This window comes from Zea mays, chromosome 3, assembly GCF_902167145.1.
Source record: "Zea mays cultivar B73 chromosome 3, Zm-B73-REFERENCE-NAM-5.0, whole genome shotgun sequence".
In the NCBI taxonomy this organism is placed as follows: domain Eukaryota; kingdom Viridiplantae; phylum Streptophyta; class Magnoliopsida; order Poales; family Poaceae; genus Zea; species Zea mays.
Genome location: NC_050098.1, coordinates 58813468 through 58832419, shown reverse-complemented (window position 1 = coordinate 58832419; position 18952 = coordinate 58813468). Strand labels below are relative to the sequence as shown.

Here is an 18952-nt window from a genome sequence, read left to right as displayed (position 1 = left end):
CGCAAGCAAAAGGGTGAGAACAGAATTAATATGACCAGCAAATAATGAATCATAAGTAAATGAAGGATTAGAATAAAACATGATTTTCAGCAAGGTATAATATATAGTAGAACATAGGTTTGGTCGGTAGGACCAACTTTTGAAGGGATATCAAAGTCAAGGCAGAGACAGAGGTCTATAGTCCTTAGAACGACCATTCTACTCTAGGTTAGCGGTCCTACAGTCAGCACGGTTCTGATACCACTTATGTCACACCCGGTTTGCCTTCTAAAACCGTGTGTGACAATCAGGTAAGTAATCAGTTGTCAATAAGGCTTATCATATGTTGCAAAATTTATGTGGATGGTAAGATGTAACTTGTGGTGCAATATACTACCCACTCACTAATACTATCTGCCCTCCCCCTTAACCCTCATTGTTCAGGCTTTCACTTTAGTGAAAGGTGAGTGCACCAACCATATATAGTAGAACGATGTATTTAGTGCTGCTATTGTTTATTTCTTTATTCACAAAACCATCAAGCTAGCTTGTGCTCCCAGTTTCTATCATTTGTTCTTATTCATGTAGTCTTGTCAAGATACTTCTGGTGATATTACTTATGAGGGGAGGTCATGTCTGCAGATCTCAAGATCTATCGGAGATGTATATCTAAAGAAACCAGAGTATAACAGAGAACCTCTTCACAGATGGTTCTCCAAACTTCCCTTGGGCATAAATTCATACACCAGAAGCCGGTTGTCACCATCTAAACTTCCATTGGCCGAATCCTTTCATTAGTTCATCACAAAATTCTACCATCGACGCCCAATCAGTGGAACCCTACAACATGTAGAGAGAAAGGAAGCAACTACCTGGTGTGGTAGTAGAGCTGGGAGTCGACATCCCACACGAGATCCCGTGCTGCCGATGGTAGGAGGGCACCGAGCCGCCGTGGTCTTCCTCCCCATGCTGTCGCCGACCTCACCGCCAGTGCCGCCGCCGGAGGCCGAAGCGAAGAACGCCCTCGTGGCCACCGCCAGCCTCTCCATCACCACTGTTGCCTTCTCATCGGTGGATTCAGCCTTCTCATCGGCGGATTCGGCCTCGACCCCTCCGAGTTGTTGCCGGAGGGGTCGGGAGTGCGCTGGATGTGCGAGCGCATCGCTCGTGGTGGTGACGGGGAAGTGGGGGAATCGCGGGCCGGGGCGGCGGCGCGCGGGCAGCGGGGGTGGAGCGTGGAGGGACGCGGAGGGAGCGCTAGATTTGAGGATGGAGCCGCGGGATTCGAGGATCGAGCACGGAGGACGGATGGAGTGCGGAGGGAGCGCGACGGCAGAACCGTGCACCATCCTCAAATGTGGACGCCTATGATATAGACATAAGGAGTAGTAGAGATAACGGCCAGATGCTGAAAAGGAGGTGAAACAAATAGGGTAAGTCTGTTGATGTGAGACCCACGGACCGCTAAACTAAAACAAGTCGGCCACTAGGCTTGGCAGCCCATTTATCACCAAATGGAATGAGCCCAAATAGAAAAGCAAACCACAAAAACTGTGCTCGGCCCAAATGGGACCCATAAGGCTCGCGCATCGATCGATGCATCTAGCGGCCCTTCTTTCCGTGGCCCAATTACCGAAGCCCATCGCACCCAAAATCACCAGAGCGCCTCTCCTCTCCCTCTCCAGCAGCCGCTCCCGACTTTTACCTTCCTACCTGGTGCTGTAGCATCCGCCGCCTCCCGCAGAACCCGAAGATGGCGTCGTCGGCGTCGACCCTCGAAATCGAGGCCCGCGAGTACGTACAAACCCCTTTCACGCCTTTAAAGGCCTCCTTTGTACTAGCGAAACCACGAGAGAAGAAACACGGCGAATCCCTAAACCCTACTAGGGTGCTTCAGCTTGGTTCTTGAATCCGTCTGTCCGCGGCCGATAACTACCTTTCAGCGTCGCAATAAATCGATAGATTTTTGGGATTTCCACATCTTATTGAATCTATCCGAGAACCGCCTGACTTGCAGTAGCATTAGTGTCTTAAGGTCGACAAAGGATTTGAGCGCGATGTTTTTTTTTTGTGCGCAGCGTGGTTAAGATAGTGCTGCAGTTCTGCAAGGAGAATTCGCTGCAGCAGACGTTCCAGACGCTGCAAAACGAGTGCCAGGTCTCCCTCAACACTGTTGACAGCATCGACACCTTCATTGCCGACATCAATGCCGGGCGTTGGGATGCTGTGCTTCCCCAGGTCGCACAGCTCAAGCTGCCACGCAAGAAGCTCGAGGACCTCTATGAGCAGATTGTGTTGGAGATGGCTGAGCTCCGTGAGCTTGACACGGCCCGTGCCATCCTCCGTCAGACGCAGGTCATGGGTGTTATGAAGCAGGAGCAGCCTGAGCGGTACCTCCGCCTTGAGCACCTCCTTGTCCGCACATACTTTGACCCCAATGAGGTTGGCAAGTTTATCTTGCTATGTTATTCTTGTTATGTTGTTTATATTACTCCCTGAGCTATATTAATGTTGAAGTACTGGAATATCATTCTGCCAACAGGCCTACCAAGAATCCACCAAGGAGAAGCGGCGAGCACTGATTGCTCAAGGTGAGCTTGCTGAATGTCTTATTTGTTGACGCTGTGTTTTTTATTTGTTCAGAGTTTGGAGCCGATGTTCATAATGTACCATAATTATTTCAGCACTTATAAGCAAATTTCGAGAGTTGGAAGTTAGGGATTCCTTATTAATATCTAGATGACTTAAATAATTTGGTCCTACTTTTATTCAGTTTTATCTACCCTGGGAATTTTGTTCTTTGCAATCCTAATTTTTAACTACTAGTTGTTCCTCTGCTATGCCAATTTCAGCTGTTGCTTCAGAAGTCTCAGTAGTACCGCCATCTCGTCTTATGGCACTGATTGGTCAGGCTTTGAAGTGGCAACAGCACCAAGGTATTCTCTTTGCTGCACACTATTAAAAGGATGCTACCATGTATATGTTAATTGTTATGAAATAGTCATGAGATTTTCAATCTTTTCCTATTGCGTAGGATTGTTGCCTCCTGGCACACAGTTTGATTTATTTAGAGGAACTGCTGCAATGAAGCAGGATGAAGAAGAAACATACCCTACTTCCTTATCTCATCAAATAAAGGTGATTTAGCTTCTGATAGTATTTACTTTTCCTCTTATATTTCCTCTTTTTTACTTGATAGCAAGAAGTAATTAATATGAACTTTAGAAAAATGAAAAGCTAAATTGCTGAGTTAGTGTATTTAGTATCTAGCAGCTCCAAAGAGTAAAGGCGCAATCTTAGTAACGCAAAAAAGAAGATACTGGAAAGGATTAGACTAATCGGGTGGCATTAATATGTGATGATATCTACACATTTGAACTTGGGCATAATAGAAGTAAGAACACTGAACATCTGTTACATTTGCTTGTGATTTGTTATCATCAAGATTATTGGAAACCCTAACCCTAGGATGGGTTGGGTATAGTGTATTAATAGAACACATGACTGGGCCAGGCCCATTACAGGGGACAGGTAGCTAACACCCCCTGCAGTCACAACTCTATCCAGTACAGATGTTGAGACTGGATCGAAAGTCTAGAAATACACTCGACGGTAACCCCTGGGTGAAGATGTCGGCGAACTGCAGGGTGGTGGGGACGCTGAGAACCCAAACGTCGTCGGCAGCCACACGCTCGCGGACGAAGTGCAGGTCGATCTCCACATGCTTGGTGTGCTGGTGCTGCACGATATTGGTGGAGAGGTAGACGGCGCTGACGTTGTCACAGTAGACGAGGGTGGCACGCTGAAGGGGGCTGTGGAGCTCGTGGAGAAGCTGGCGCATCCAGGAGGCCTCGACCATACCGTTGGTCACAGCGCGATACTCGGCCTCTACACTGGAGCGGGAGACGACGGGCTGTCGCTTGGCGGCCCAGGAGACGAGGTTGGCGCCCAGGAACACAACATAGCCCGAAGTGGACCGACGCGTGTCGGGGCAGCCGGCCTAGTCGGCGTCGGTGTAGACCACAACCTCCGACGTCGGGGAAGGTCGAAGGAGGTCGTAGTCGAGGGAGCCACAGAGGTAGCACAGGATGCGCTTGAGAGCGGTAAGATGGGGCTCCCGTGGGGTGTGCATATGGAGGCAGACCTGCTGGACGGCGTAGGCGATGTTGGGCCGGGAGAAGGTGAGGTACTGGAGCGCGCCGGTCAGGCTCCGGTAAGATGTCACGTCAGTGACCGGGGGGTCATCGTCCTCAGAGAGCTTCGCCTGAGTGTCAACAGGTGTGGAGTAGGGCTTGCAGTCTGACATGCTAGCCAAGGTTATTAAAACGATAAAACGTTGGAGCGCTCACGGATGAAATTTTGACTTTTAAACGTTTAAACTTTGTTTAGTTTAAACGTAGTTTTAAACAACATAGGAAAAATACCAACGCATCATAATTTCAGACAATAATATGAAGTTAAATACCAAAACAGAGAGGTTACTGGCTTACCAAAACTTCACCCATGAGTTGGATTGAACCCCAAAAGTAACTAATAGACTGGGCCCAAAAGTAGCTAATAGTCCAAAATGCATAAAACACTGCGTTTTGCAGTTTAGAACGCCAAAACGCTAAAACGTGGTTTCAACCTCTAATTAGAGTTTTGACGTTTAAACGTAGTTTTAATAACACTGATGCTAGCCCGCTCCAGGATGTCGACAGCGTACTGGCGCTGGTGAAGGAAGAGACCCTAGGGTCGGCGCTCGGCAGTGATGCCGAGGAAGTGGTGGAGGGGCCCCAGGTCCTTCATCGCAAACTCCAGCTGGAGAGTGGCGATCGTGCGTTGGAGAAGGTCGGCGGTGGATGCCGTGAGCACAATGTCGTTGACGTAGAGTAGGAGGTAGACGGTGTCCTTGCCTCGTCGATAGATGAAGAGTGAGGTGTCTGACTTGGCCTCGATGAAGCCTATGGAGGCTAAGTAGGAGGCTAAGCGGCTGTACTAGGCCCGCGGCGCCTGCTTGAGGCCGTAGAGGGAGCGGTTCAGCCGACAGACCAAATCCGGCTGAGCGGCGTCGACGAAGCCGGTGGGTTGGCTGCAGTAGACAGTCTCCGCCGGAGTGCCATGGAGGAAGGCATTCTTGACGTCGAGCTGATGGATCGCCCAGTCCTGGGAGAATGCGAGGGCGAGGGCGAGGACGACTCGAACGGTGGCGAACTTGATGACGGGGCTGAAGGTCTCGTCGTAGACCACGCCGGGGCGCTGGGTGAAGCCCCGAAGGACCCAACGAACCTTGTAGCGGTCGAGGGAGCTAGCCGATGTCAATTTGTGGCGGAAGAGCCACTTGCCGGTGACCACGTTGGTGTCGGGATGATGCGGAACCAAGTCCCTGGTGTGGTTGGCCAGCAGGGCCGCGTACTCCTCCATAGACCGACGCCAGTGCGGGTCAGCGAGGGCGGCACGAACGGAGGAGGGGATCGGGGAGGCGTCCGGTGGAGTGGAGGTCGTATCAGCTGCAAGAATCAGTCGGTCGACCGGTCGAAAGACAGCGGCGGCGCACCGAGTCACCATGGGGTGGACGTGCCCGGGGTCGCGGTGAATGGCGACCAGGTGGTACACCGGTGGCTCTGAGCGGGATGTCGGGACGTCGGGTGCCGTGGGTGCAGTCGTCGCGCGCTGGTGATAGACGACGGCGGTTCGGCAAGCCGTGTTCGTCGACGGGCACAGGTCCGCAGGTGCCGAGGGGGTGGAGCTCCCGCGGCGGTGGTAGACGAGGGCGGGGTCGGCGAAGCGCGTGGCGCTCGTCGTTGAGGCCGCACGTGGTGCGGGTGTGGCAGAGGTTGACGGGGCCACACGTGGCGCGGGTAGAAGGGCGAGCGGAGACGTCGGAGCCACGCGTGGCGCAGGTGAGGTCGACGTGACCGCGCGAGGTGCGGGTAACGGCGCAAGGCGAGGCGCCTGGGGATGAGGGGTAAGCAGATCAGACTCAAGGAGGGAGTCGAGATCGGGGGGTGGGGAGGAGCCTGCAAGGGGAACGCATCTTCGTCGAAGACGACGTGGCGAGAGACGATGCGGTGGGAGGCGAGGTCAAGGCAGCGATACCCCTTGTGGTCAAGGGAGCAGCCGAGGAAGAGTCAGCGGGTGGAGCGGGGGATAGCTTATGCGGAGCAGTAGCGGAGGTGTTAGGATAGCAAGCACAGTCGTAGACGCAGAGGTGGTCGTAGGAGGGGCTGTGCCGTACAGGGCGAAGTGGGTAGTGGGAAGGCTCATCGCCATCGAAGGAAGGCGGTTGAGGAGGTGGGTGGCGGTGTGCAGGGCCTCTGCTCGGTAGCTGGCAGGGAGAGACGCCTGAAAGAGAAGGTAGCGGATCATATTAGTGGTGGTCCGAATCATGCGCTCGACCCGATCGTTCTAAGCAGAGGTGTAGGGGCACGAGAGGCGTAACTGGACGCCATTGGTGAGAAAGAAGGACCGGGAGGCGTGGTTGTCGAACTCACGTCTGTTGTCACATTGCAGGGCACGGACCGGGCGGCGGAACTGGGTGGAGACCCATGCGAAGAAGTGTGTGAGAGTGGTGAAAGTGTCAGACTTCAATCGCAGGGGAAAAGTCCAAAGAAAATGGGAATAATCGTCCAAAATCACCAAATAATATTTGTATCCAGAGAGACTGATAACAGGAGAGGTCCAAAGATCACAATGAACCAGGTCAAAGGTGTGGCGGAACCATCCGAATTATTCCAGCTTAAGTGCCTAAGTCACGCCTCATGGGCCGTAACACACTTAAATCGGAATAACCCGTCAGTCCCTCAGATCTAGTCTGATAGAGCCACTTAACCAGGATCAAATTCCACAATCTCACTCGAAGGTGAGTCACAGAAGAAATACAATAAAACAGGAAACCTCAAATTAAGTACTGAGTTATTACATAAATCGGAGTTTTTGCGTAGCAAATAAAGTTCACAAAATAAAGTGCAGCGGATAATCGATGTCGTCGGTATCGAGGAATTGGGCAAGGCCTAGCCCACTACTCCTCGTGCTCCTCTCCTGCCGGAGCAACATCCCACTCGACCGTCCAACCCGGTGGCAGGGTGGTAGGCCAAGTCACACCATCAACCATTTCCTGAATGGTACCTGCAAAAATTGTGCCACAAGCAAGGCTGAGTATACTAATACTCAGCTAGACTTAACCGGTGTGAGGAGTCTACTCCTCTACCTCTAGACTATGCAGCTGTTTGGCTGAGGGGTTTGGTTTGCCAAAAGCACTAGCTGTTTCTAAAATCAATTTTTAGCTTTTCAAATTCTATCATCATTAACTTAGCTAGATTTGCTCCTTCTAAGCATACATGGTAACAATCATTTAGTTCAATCAACAAGTTATCTCATGAAACCACATTTCGCTTCTTACTCGATGCAGTACAAGGGGTCAAGCAGTCTCATTAGCTGCGAGAAGCAGACGATTCGAATCGAGTTTTAACCTTGCAAGGTAAACCTAAACACACGACATGTCAGGGTACTCCGACCCCACACATGACAACTGTCCCCATCGATTCCCCGTTCGCGTCCAGGCCTCACCGCCTTGGCATACAATGCTCCACTGACCCCGGCTGCCGCCGTGCAGTGACCGCACTTGTACCCACCATAGCTAGCATGGGAGACCCAGTCTCAGGTCGCATGAGGGATAAAGTCCGCGCCCGGCTTCAATCAGGTACTAGGTTTACCGGTTACCATTTTTCCCGGCATGTGCTTAGTACGTTCAAAAGCTTGACTCAGGTATCCACACATTAATCCTTAATTCCTTTTCCCGTCTCATGGACAAGACATCCTCCCTGGATCCAAGTCCATAGACTAACATATATCCCATTATCAAGATGAATACAATCAATTCCTGACCTCGCGCGAGTGCTAGAAAAATCACTCGACTTCTACCGAGATCCTGATTTAGCATAGCAGCTACTCGACCTATCATACTAGTATTCATCTCAAAAAGGAATCCTAAGTTCATGCAACTAGAGGTTTCAAGCAACTCCTACACTTAAGTGCACATTACAAACCTACAAGCATTAAGTGTAGTAAAGTAGCATATAATAATACGGTTATGCATAAAACCGGTTATTGCTGGGGCTGCGGGGAGATCCTCAATGGCAGCCTCGGAAGCCTGCTCCTGGTCCTCCTCTTGGACAGACCCTTGCTCGGGGATGAGCACGTACTCTCCGTCGGCAAGATTACAATCTAATAAATGCAATGTGTAAGATATATGCATGATATGATATATATGCTTTTAGAATTTACGACTTCGAAGGTGTATGATCTTCTTGAGTTAAACAAGGTTAACTTTGCTTATGTAAGTCCCTTGGGTGGTATACTTGGTAAATTGGGTCAAACTTAGCTAAGGTAAGTGGTAGGTTTATTTTTGGGGTTCCACTGAATTCTTTTTAAGTCTTAGGGAGAATTGATAAGTTCTCAAGTTAGACTTATTGGGGTGGGGTTTATTCCTTCTTTCCTTTTCTTTTATTCTTTTTAATGTTTTGGAGTGGGTTCGAACTACAAGTTGCTTTTATAAAATTCTAAAAATTCTGCAAAAATTACAGTGGCTTGGTACTGGTGTATGTTTCTCTGTCTCAAAATTTGGGGATCAGAAAGTGAATGATTTTCTCTGGACAAAATTACCAAATTTTAGGGCAGAAGGGGTGCTTTGAACTACAACTATTATTTAACAGTGGGTAATTCTCTAAAACTTATTTTTGCTGGCTTTTAGGTGTTATAACATGACTTGATACAAATTCCTAGTCATTAATACCTTTTAATCATTTTTCTATGGTTTTCTCAAGTTTCTAGCCAAATGGGTGCTTTCTACTACCACTATATTTGAAAAACATCAAACAACAGAGTTCTTATTTTTCTTGGTTATTATTTTGTGCAAGAGCAATCATTCTGAAGTTTGGCATCTTTTTGCTTAAGAGAAGGGGTGGTATGCATTATTTGAATTAAGTGGCCTTTCTCATAAAATACTAGCAATAGGTAAGAGTTTGCTTCTTTTTCATGGGTTTGCATTTTTCTCTGGTGGTTTATCTTACTATGGACTTAGCTAATATTTGGTTGCCCATTATTACATGATTAGGGGTTGTTCAAGAATTATTTGGAAAATGCCTTATTATCACTTTATATTTATTTTCCTTACTTAAAAAGTTGGGCTGAGGTGTTCTTTATTTTTGTAGTGGGGCTCTGGTGGTTGTAAGTCCACTGGATTTTTATTACTCATTTTGGTTATAGTTTTGCTACTCTAATAATTGATTTTCAGTCCAAATAAGGCTAAATAAAACATTTTAATTTAAAACTGGTCTGAACTAATGGTCTCTGTATTTTTCCTAGGTTCTCTGTTACATAAGTAAACTAGGAAAAATAATTCCAATTACTGTTCATTAATTTCTAAGGCCCTTCTTGATTTTTCCTAAGTTTTGGGCAAAATAGCTTTAAATGAATAAGCACATCATATTTTTCAATGCTGGGGTTCCTATTATTTTTAAACAGTGTCTGAATGAGGTTTGAATACCTACAAATTTTCTTAGGTTCAGCACAGAAGAAAAACTAATTTTCCTTAATTAAACTAGGTTTGGTAAGTTTCTGTTTTTAATTTTAAACTCTAAAATTCATAACAGAAAGCATAGGGTTTACCATTTTTAAATGACAGTTCATAATATTTAGGATCTAGCAAAATTAGTTTGACAACTTTTTATTAAGACTTCATCAAGTTATGGGTTTTCTAAGTTCTCTGGTTATTAAAAAAAAGATTAACAGAATTGATTAAATGGAAATCCACTTTGCACTGGGGTCCCTGGCGGGTTTTTAGGTTTTCTTCGCGGATCAGTCCTTAGGCTACTATTCACATGAGTCACTGACGTTACAGAAAACCCCTCGGGTTCTACAAATCCTAACCCGAGGTCCTTCGTCTAACTCAAACAGTAGCCGCGGCGGAAGAAAGGGCGGAGGGGCTTACCGGCGGCGAGATTGCTCCGGTGAAGTGGTCGAGGATGTAGGGGAGGTCTCGGGGATCACAACGGTGTGCGGGGCGCCGTCGGAGATGGCCGGAGTCGGTCGGTCCACGCACGCAGGCGGGGATGCTCGTCGGCGGCGAGGAGTCCGGCCTGGTCACGGCGAGATAGAACAATTGGACGGGTCAGAGAGGTTCATGGGATGCCAGAGAAGATATGGGTGCAAGGAATTGATCGGAGACTCACTGGTTAGCTCGGTCCACGCGAGGCGGCGGAAGACCGAAGTCCGGTGAGGTCGATCTCGGGCCTCCGGTGAAGTCCGGCCGGGTCCGAGGGCTTGGAAAGCTTCACGGGCTACTGGCGGAGCTAGCCGAAGCACTGGCTCGACTTAGGGGTGGCTGGAGTGGGCTGGCCACGGTGGCCGAAGCTCTGGCGGCAATGGCGGGCGGAATTAAGCTCGCCGGAGCTAAGGAGAGGGGGCTGGCCGGTGAAGGGGAGCGCGGGGTGAAGTGAGGCGCGCCCGGGGAGGCTTTATAGGCGCGGGCGGGCACGACCGAGGGCAAGGGCGCGCGGCGGACTTGACCGGACGCCGGGGTGAGCGCGCGCGCGGGTTGGGCGAGCTCTGGCGTGCCGACCAGGGTCGAACACGTGTGCCCGTGCGTTCTGCCCAAGTTCTGGCGCGTGTGGTCGCTCATCCGAGCCTGCTCTCGCCTTGGTCAGTGCACAAAACCTCTTCTCCCTACAAGCTACCGATCTTGTGTGGGGGTCATAGGATTTTGCCTACTGGTTGCAGAGATATGGAGCCAGGAAATCCGGTCTGTCTCCTTGCTCAAACCCGAGGCAAATCCAGGGTTTTGTCGTGTCTAGGGCTCGCGTCCCAATGCCATCTTCTGGCACACGACAGAGGGGTTAGTTAGACACAATTTTGTTAATGGGGCCATTAGGATTCGAGTTAGGGATCAAGGTGAACATCCCTGATCTTTGGCTCAAGGTCTGAATTTCAGAATTCTGAAATTCAGAATTCCCATTAAGTCCCCACATGAGAAGCTTGATTTGGGGTTTTATTTGAGTTATTTTGGCCAAGCTTTCTCAACCTTTCTTGTTGCTCATTAAATATACTTCAATTTTTATAATTGGCTCAAGTCAAAATTTTAAATTTTTCTTACGCTTTTCCTTATTTTCTTGAATTTTGCTCATAGGGCTCACTTAGGGTTTTTATTAGGGTTGCACATTCTTACCTTTTTAAAAGACTCAATTGTTTTGATCATGATACCTTTAAGTATATACTTGGTGAATTCTTTCTTTCTTAAGCTAATTTGATGCTCAAGCTTACTTTGGTTCACATGAAATAATGGTTCTTGGCTTGGCATTTTGAGAGAAACCCTAGGTGACACTGGGGTGTCACAAAAGGCCTGCTCAGCCCGAGAAGACGAAGTGCGAAACGGGAGACGCGTATGTCGGCCTAACTGACAAGCATGACAGAGGCCCTCAAAATGTTTCTGACTACGAGAAGAGTCTAGACTACTGGAATGCTTGGTCATGACGTCAGGTCCTGGGTAGCCGAGACGACGATGCCAGGTGTTGGAGGTGGTGGCGGAGACCAGGACGGGAGGTCGAGACGTGCCGGTGGACGAAGGGCGGAGCGTGTAGAGGGGCCTGGTGCTGTCACATCGGACGAGTGGGGTCCTGGTGGCCAGATCCTTCACAGAAAAACTAGAAGGGTCAAACTCAATGGAACAGGAATTGTCGGTAGTGAACCGACAAACAGAAAGGAGATTGTGAGTGATGTGCGGGGCGACAAGAACGTCGTTGAGATAGAACGGTCCGGGGAGAACCGAGGCACCTACCGAGGTGATCAGAAGAGTGGAACCATTCCCAACGACGATCGAAGTGGGGTGGGAGGAACGAGGTGGGTGAGAACGGGATAACATGCCTGCAGTGGGGGTGGTGTGGTAGGATGCACCGGAGTCGACAACCCAGTCAGGGGAGGGTGGAGCCAACGCCATGGTGCTGTAGGCGGCGGCAAGGGAGGCTGCGTCCCAACCTCCAGCCAGGGGCGACCAGGGAGTCACCAGAGGCACGAGCTGAGGTGGAGTCGGGGTCGTCGGGGGCACGCCGTATGTGGGCATGACGAAGGCAGGTGGTGAGGGAGCTCCGTAGGTGGGTGCAGTTAGGAGAGCCGGCGCCTGAGGAGGAGGATAGGAGGCACTGGGGGCCTGACCCGGCCACATGGAGATGGTGCCAACGGCCAGCCTTGGCCTTGGCCGCCCCACCCGGCCGGTGGAACCTCCACGCGTAGAGCTGCTACCCCCACGTCCGCCCTTGCGAGGGCGACGACCGCCATCGGTGGTGAAGGCCTGATGAGGGGCTGCAGGGGCGGTGGTAGGAGGACGGGTGGGGGCCCCGGTCGACGAGGTGCGAGGGCCAGGGCCCTTGGAGGGCGCCGGACCACCAGGAGGAGCGCTGTAGAGTGCTGGAGCCGGATCGGGTGCGTCAAGCGTCATGGTGAGCTCCTCGAGGAGAAGCTCATTCTGCACGACATGGAAGGTGGGAAACGACACGGTCCGCTTGATGAGAGCCTTCAGGTGGCCGTACCGGGGGCTGAGGCCACGAAGAAGGTTCAGCACCAGGGTGCGGTCGACAACAGGCTCGCCGAGATCACGGAGAGAGTCCGCCATGCCCTTCATCTGGCGGCGGTAGTCGTCCACGGAGAGTTCCCCCTGAGAGAACAGGTGGAACTGGGCGTCGAGGTGGAGCGCACGAGCCTCCCGATTCCCGAGGAACTGGTCCTCGAGAGCGAGCCACGCCTGACGGGCGGTGTTCGACTGATCACGGATGATGTCCTGTAGCTCGATGGTGATGGTGCCGTGGAGCCATGAGATGACCACGCTGTCCATCTGAACCCATGATGGAGACAACGGGGCAGCGGGTTCGTCGAGGACGTGGTCAGCGAGGGCGAAGCGCCGAAGGGTGAGGACCACCTGAGCACGCCAACAAGGGTAGTGGGAGGACGCCGGGTCCAACACGTCGGACACGAGGGACCGTATGTTGTGAATCACTGAACCCCAGCGGCCTTGGCATGGACTGCGGCGATGGTGTTGGTGTCGAGTCTGGAGGCATGGGGGAACGCGGGGACCTCCCCCTCGGGGGTGGCACAACGGGAGGGGGCGGTGTGTCGCGACCGTGGAGATGACGCTGGGCAGTGGCCAGCTGAGTGGTCAAGGCCTGCCCCATAGCGCGTTCCTGCTCCCAGGCGAGGGACGCGACGCGCTGATGCTCTTGGGAAGCGGCCACAGCGGCCTGGATGGTGGCGATGGCGGCGGCGGCCAGCGTGAGGTCGACAGGGGGCGTCGTGGGAGCCCAAGTGACGTCGGGGATTGGGCGACTAGTTGGGAAGCCAGGGGGCGGCAGCCGGGAGACTCGGTTCGGCGACGGGGATGCTGAGTCAACGGCGAGTGTGAGGGCACCCGTGCCCGTCGGGTAGCCCGGGAGACCGAGCCCGGCTGCACGCATGCTGGCAGCCGCGGCAGCGACCGTGGCAGCTAGGGTCGGCGCGGGGGCAGCCGGTAAGGGGAGGCCAAAGAGGGGAGGTCGGCTGGGAGAGGCTGGCGGTCGCGGCTGGGGGTGGGAGGCCGGACGCGCGGCCAAGGGAGGGTGGCCGGACGCGGCCGGGCAGGGGAGGCCGGCGAGGTGAGGGGGGAGCTGGCGGCTGGGAGGGGAGAGGGAGGAAACATGAAATTGCCTCTATACCATATTGGAAACCCTAACCCTAGGATGGGTTGGGTATAGTGTATTAATAGAACACATGACTGGGCCAGGCCCATTGCAGGGGACAGACATCTAACAAAGATGAATAATCCTCTATTAAGATTTAGTTTGAGATTGTTCACCTTCAGTTGCATGCTGAAGACAGAATATTTTTAACATGCTGTCAAGTGAGTTTTCTTATCTAGCTTTTGATACTAAGTTTTATAACATTGCACTGTTCTTGATTCTTGCAGTTTGGGAAGAAAACTCATCCTGAATGTGCTCGATTTTCACCTGATGGTCAGTACCTTGTTTCATGCTCAGTTGATGGAATAATTGAAGTAAGTTGCTTTCTATTGTACATTTGCATGCCAACTCCATTGATATAGCTTGGCTTAAGTTCTCTAAATTTTCAGGTCTGGGATTATCTTAGTGGAAAGCTTAAAAAGGATCTTCAATATCAAGCCGATGTATGTGCCTTTAAGTTTTGTAGCTTTATTATAGGACTTAAGTATGCACATTCTATTTAATCAGACATGGCTAAGGTGCTAATTTTTTATGTACTGTCTGCTGGATGAACACTTCAGGAAAGCTTTATGATGCACGAGGAACCTGTGCTGTGTGTTGATTTTAGTAGGGATTCTGAAATGCTGGCATCTGGATCACAGGATGGAAAGATTAAGGTGCCCTTGCTATCAAATCCTGTATTTTCTTTCACTAAAGGAGAAATATTGTTCCTTACCAATATATCTTACATTTAAATGTTTTTTTCACATTGTAATAAATTATGTCTGCCTTGAAATTTATACTTGTTGCTCATGTGATTTTGATTTCAGATTGTTCACAAAATTTACTATATATCAAAAATGTTTTTTCTTAAGTTTTGGTTGACGAAGGTGTTGTGTATATTGTCTTTATATTGATGATAGAGTGCAGTACTCTAATATCATCTAATACATTTCTATAGAGTTGGTTAGGTGGCTTGAGCAGCATTTTCAGGTCCTGGAGCTGGGGTTAAAAAAATTCCCTCGTCTGTTCTACGCCAAAGCTTAGGTCTAAAGCCTCGCTCCGGTCGTGGTTGTTCTCACACGAGGGGCAGGGATCTGGGGGTTTTGTTGGCCTGCACAAGGAGGTCTTCTTAACGCAATGCTCAGGGGCTGTTTTACCCCCGTAGGTCGAGTTTTTACAATTTACATAGACTACACTTTTTAACAAAATCTGATTATTAGTAAATGTGCTGATTATATGAGTGTGACTATAATCATCTGTTATAACAACATTAGTTGGTCAATATTTGACCAACATAATTTGGTAAACTTTATGCATTATTGGTCAGCATCTGAACATAATCATTTGATGTAATCTTTACAATTAACTCCTATGTTAATATTCTCCCATTAATTCCCAGGTTTGGCGTATACGAACTGGTCAGTGCTTGCGACGCCTTGAGCGTGCACATTCGAAAGGTGTTACAAGTGTTACATTTTCACGTGATGGAACCCAAATATTGAGTACATCCTTTGACACTACCGCGAGGTTTCATATAACCATAATCTACCAGCCTAATTTTACTGTTGAATTGTCATTGTCATGTTTTGCTTCTTTCATTCTCTTGGGAACAAAGAGTTTATGGTATTTGCTAGTTTGAGCAAGTTTCATGTTTTCCCATTCTGTTTGATGGCTTTTGTATCTTGGTGCAGTATCCTAGTCAATGCTGCAATTGTTGTTATATTAGCCTTTTCTTTTATTCCTTTCTAAGGTAATCCAATCAATCTACAGTATAGGTTGGGAATTTTTTAAAAGAATTGAGCTACGTACTTAAATAGTGTGCCCATTTGTTATAAGATAGACTTAAATCTGAAAAATTAAAATCCTACTCATTAAGACTGTTGATGGTTTGTTAAAAAAACTGTTGATGGTTAATTGAAACTAATTTTTCCTTGCCTGAACTGGGGAAATGGAAGCAAGCAAAAAAATTCAATTTAAAATTTGCAACTGGATTTTAAAGTATGCAACTTATGTTTGCTGCCTTCATCTCCATTTGTGTTAATAAGTTTGTGTTGCCATTATCAAGCTTAAAAAATTCTAGGTTCGAACGTTTGCATAGACAAATTCATAAAGATTGCCCTAAGTAGGTTTGTACTTTTTTTTTTTGAATACGTAGAACTGTGTATCATTGTCATTGCATTAAGAAAGAAGAGAAAAGGCTAAAATGGCCATACAAACACAATACCCTCAGGTAAACTGAGAAACCACACACTTTGGAACAACCACTACCCCGACCACCCTCTTAGGGGCTGTTACCGTACAGGTCTAACAGCAACCAGCCCTCTTAAACCTTTTGCCCCTGCCATCATCCATAATTCAGCCTCTTCCTGTGCCATGGTCAGCATTTGCTCCACTCTGAGCGACGTGCCATTGAACACCACCTCATTCCTCATCTTCCATATACTCCAGGCCCCAAGAGCTACAAGCGAGTTAAATCCTTCCCTTATTTCTTTGCCCAATGGAACCCAAACCTGCTGCCACAAATCAAAGAAGTCAACCATATTCGCCTGAGGTGCTAAAGCTGGCAGCCCATACCTGCTCAAAGAAGTCACACAAGGGGCATTTAGCTGGATGTGGGAGGCCGCGCCCGCGCCTAGCGAGCCTATCAGCCGTCCAGCAACGTTTATGTGCCACTAACCAGAGGAATTTTTTGCATTTTCTAGGTGCTCAAGACCTCCAGATTAGTTTGTTGGGTGCAAACTGAATTGAACCTTTGAAAAAAGCCTCATAGGCTGATTTGAATGAGAACTGTCCTGAAGAGTCTAGCTGCCATTTATGACAATCCTCCAAGTCAGGCTGAAGTATAACATCCTGAATAAGTCCCAGAGGGCAAAAATCTCAGTGAGCACCACCACAGAAAGTTGCCCTTGAATATCTTGTACCCACCGGTTGTCAACAAGAGCCTCTCTGACAGTCAGTTTTCACTTGCCGCTTTGTCACGGATGCAAAGGCCAAAGACATGAGGTGCCAGCACCTTGATGGAACTGCCATTGAGCCACCTACCTGTCCAAAATTTGGTGTTAACCCCGTTGCCCACCTCTGTCTCCACTGCATAATCAAACAAGGCCTAAGTACAACCCTTAATCGAGATCCCAAAATCTGCCCAGGCCTCGTACTAAGAGTGATCAAACAACCAGGTGATTTTTCACAAATTTGAACTATGAGATTTTATCTGCACTGAATTGTGTCTGTTTCTCCAACGCCCTGCAGGCTGCTTTTTTCGATCTCTTCTTATTTCTTTTGGATTAGGTTCAGAATTTCAGTTTTCATGCATTCATTCATGTTCCAGGCAGTTTTATATCCTGAAAAGAATTAAAGGCTTATTTTCCTTCCTCCTTTTTGCAGGGTACATGGCCTCAAGTCTGGAAAGATGCTGAAAGAATTTCGAGGTCATTCTTCATATGTAAATTATGCCATCTTCACTACTGACGGTAGCCGTGTCATTACAGCTTCCAGTGATTGTACTGTTAAGGTGCTGATCTTCTTGTCTCATATTTACAGTTCAACTGTTCAAGTTGCAATTGTTCAACAATTCACAGTCATTTTTTATTATTTATTGTTTCTTATTGTAGGTCTGGGATACTAAAACAACAGATTGCTTGCATACTTTCAAGCCACCACCTCCTTTGAGGGTACTGACTTCTCACACTCTACAAGTTTGACTTGATATTGTATAACCTTTAGTAAATCCATGTTTACCAATACATGTCCTTTTATTTCCAGGGAGGAGATGCATCTGTTAATTCTGTCCATTTATTTCCAAAAAATACTGATCACATTGTTGTCTGCAATAAGACTTCATCAATATTCATCATGACTTTACAAGGACAGGTTATTTGAATTCACATCCTATTTTTTATTTGGCCTATTTTTTCTGTCTGCAAAATGGTGGGATATCTATTGCAATCTAGTTTGCCTTTATATAGTTTGGAAACATAATTTACCATCTGGCCTTAGTTATCGGTTAGCCATTTTTTTATTACCCTTGTTGGATGATCTTTTGAATTATTGTTAGCTTCACTTTTAATGTTAAATAAAGCATTATGTAGCACATCTTCTCATAGCAATAGCATCTTCTGTTCATTAGATGGTTCACCACTTACCTCACTAAAAGAAAAAAGGTGAAATTTAAATTAACCAAATTTTGTAAATTTTGTTTTAATTTGTTTAACAAAGGCTGTAGAAGATAAGCAAGGCGAGGATATCTCAGCCATTTAACTGTTATTTCTAGTGCTTGGTTATGATTGCCTTGAAAATTTGTTTCAGGTTGTGAAGAGTTTCTCATCAGGTAAGCGAGAAGGGGGAGATTTTGTTGCAGCTTCAGTTTCACCAAAAGGAGAATGGATATATTGTGTTGGTGAAGACATGTGAGGATATACTAGATATATTTCTTGCATTGTCTAATGCTTCGATTTTGTGTTTGTTATCTTGGTCTGTATGACATCTAAATTGGAGTTGTTTTGCAGGAACATGTATTGCTTTAGCTACCAATCTGGTAAACTGGAGCATCTGATGAAGGTTTGCCCAAGATCCTGGAATTTGTTAATCCTTGTGTTCCTCGTCACTGTGATTTATCAACTATCCAGTTAACCAATATAACTAAATACATGACATGATATACCCTGGATTTTGCAGGTGCATGAGAAGGATGTCATAGGCATTACGCACCATCCTCACAGGAACTTAGTAGCCACCATTGCTGAGGATTGTATGATGAAGATATGGAAGCCTTGACTTTTTTTCTTTTTAAAAAAACCTTGAACCGATGATTAAATAGGATGTATTTTGTTTTGTAATTTAGATAACTGGTAGGCGCTACAGCTATGGACTCGTTGGTGCTTATGTTGCCCCATGTCTTACTACCATTGTATCCTGTACTAGATTTAGGGACCTTTCAATGGTGTAAACACAGCTTACTACGACTCCTCGCTACAAGTTCATTATGGTTAATTTGGTTATAGCACGCTGGATGCTGATTGTGTCCGCAGGCATATAGCAGTCGAAAATTAGCAGTTACTATAATAATTGAAGACAACCCAGTTTGCATTTCAGGTTTGCTGACGTTGGAAGCTTTCTCTCGTCGAAGGTAGTCAAAATATTAAGTTGTCAATTATCTCGTAAGTCTATTTCAGATGTTTTGAAGGAATAATGAAGACTACCATCTCTACGACATAGGCGAAGGCGAAGAGCTTCAGTTCATGGTCCGTACGTAC

The 18952-nt window shown here is 48.0% G+C and overlaps 1 protein-coding gene across 1 annotated transcript; it reads left to right on the top strand.

The window, feature by feature from the left end:
• The first annotated feature begins 1752 nt into the window (after positions 1–1752).
• LOC100381399 (Suppressor of mec-8 and unc-52 protein homolog 1) lies at positions 1753–18701 on the top strand. The gene is made up of 15 exons (NM_001174240.1): positions 1753–1773; positions 2058–2421; positions 2522–2570; positions 2832–2915; positions 3014–3117; positions 13946–14032; positions 14108–14161; positions 14279–14374; positions 15100–15227; positions 17085–17211; positions 17312–17371; positions 17463–17570; positions 18006–18106; positions 18206–18257; positions 18375–18701. The coding sequence occupies exons 2-15, from the start codon at positions 2281–2283 to the stop codon at positions 18471–18473; spliced, it is 1290 nt and encodes a 429-aa protein (NP_001167711.1). The 5' UTR covers positions 1753–1773; positions 2058–2280; the 3' UTR covers positions 18474–18701.
• The last annotated feature ends 251 nt before the right edge of the window (positions 18702–18952 follow it).

Coding starts and splice junctions, on each gene's coding strand:
- LOC100381399 (NM_001174240.1), top strand. CDS start 2,281: ATGGCTGAGCTCCGTGAGCTTGACACGGCCCGTGCCATCCTCCGTCAG. Junction 2,422..2,521: donor CATACTTTGACCCCAATGAG/GTTGGCAAGTTT, acceptor TTCTGCCAACAG/GCCTACCAAGAATCCACCAA. Junction 18,107..18,205: donor TATTGTGTTGGTGAAGACAT/GTGAGGATATAC, acceptor GTTGTTTTGCAG/GAACATGTATTGCTTTAGCT.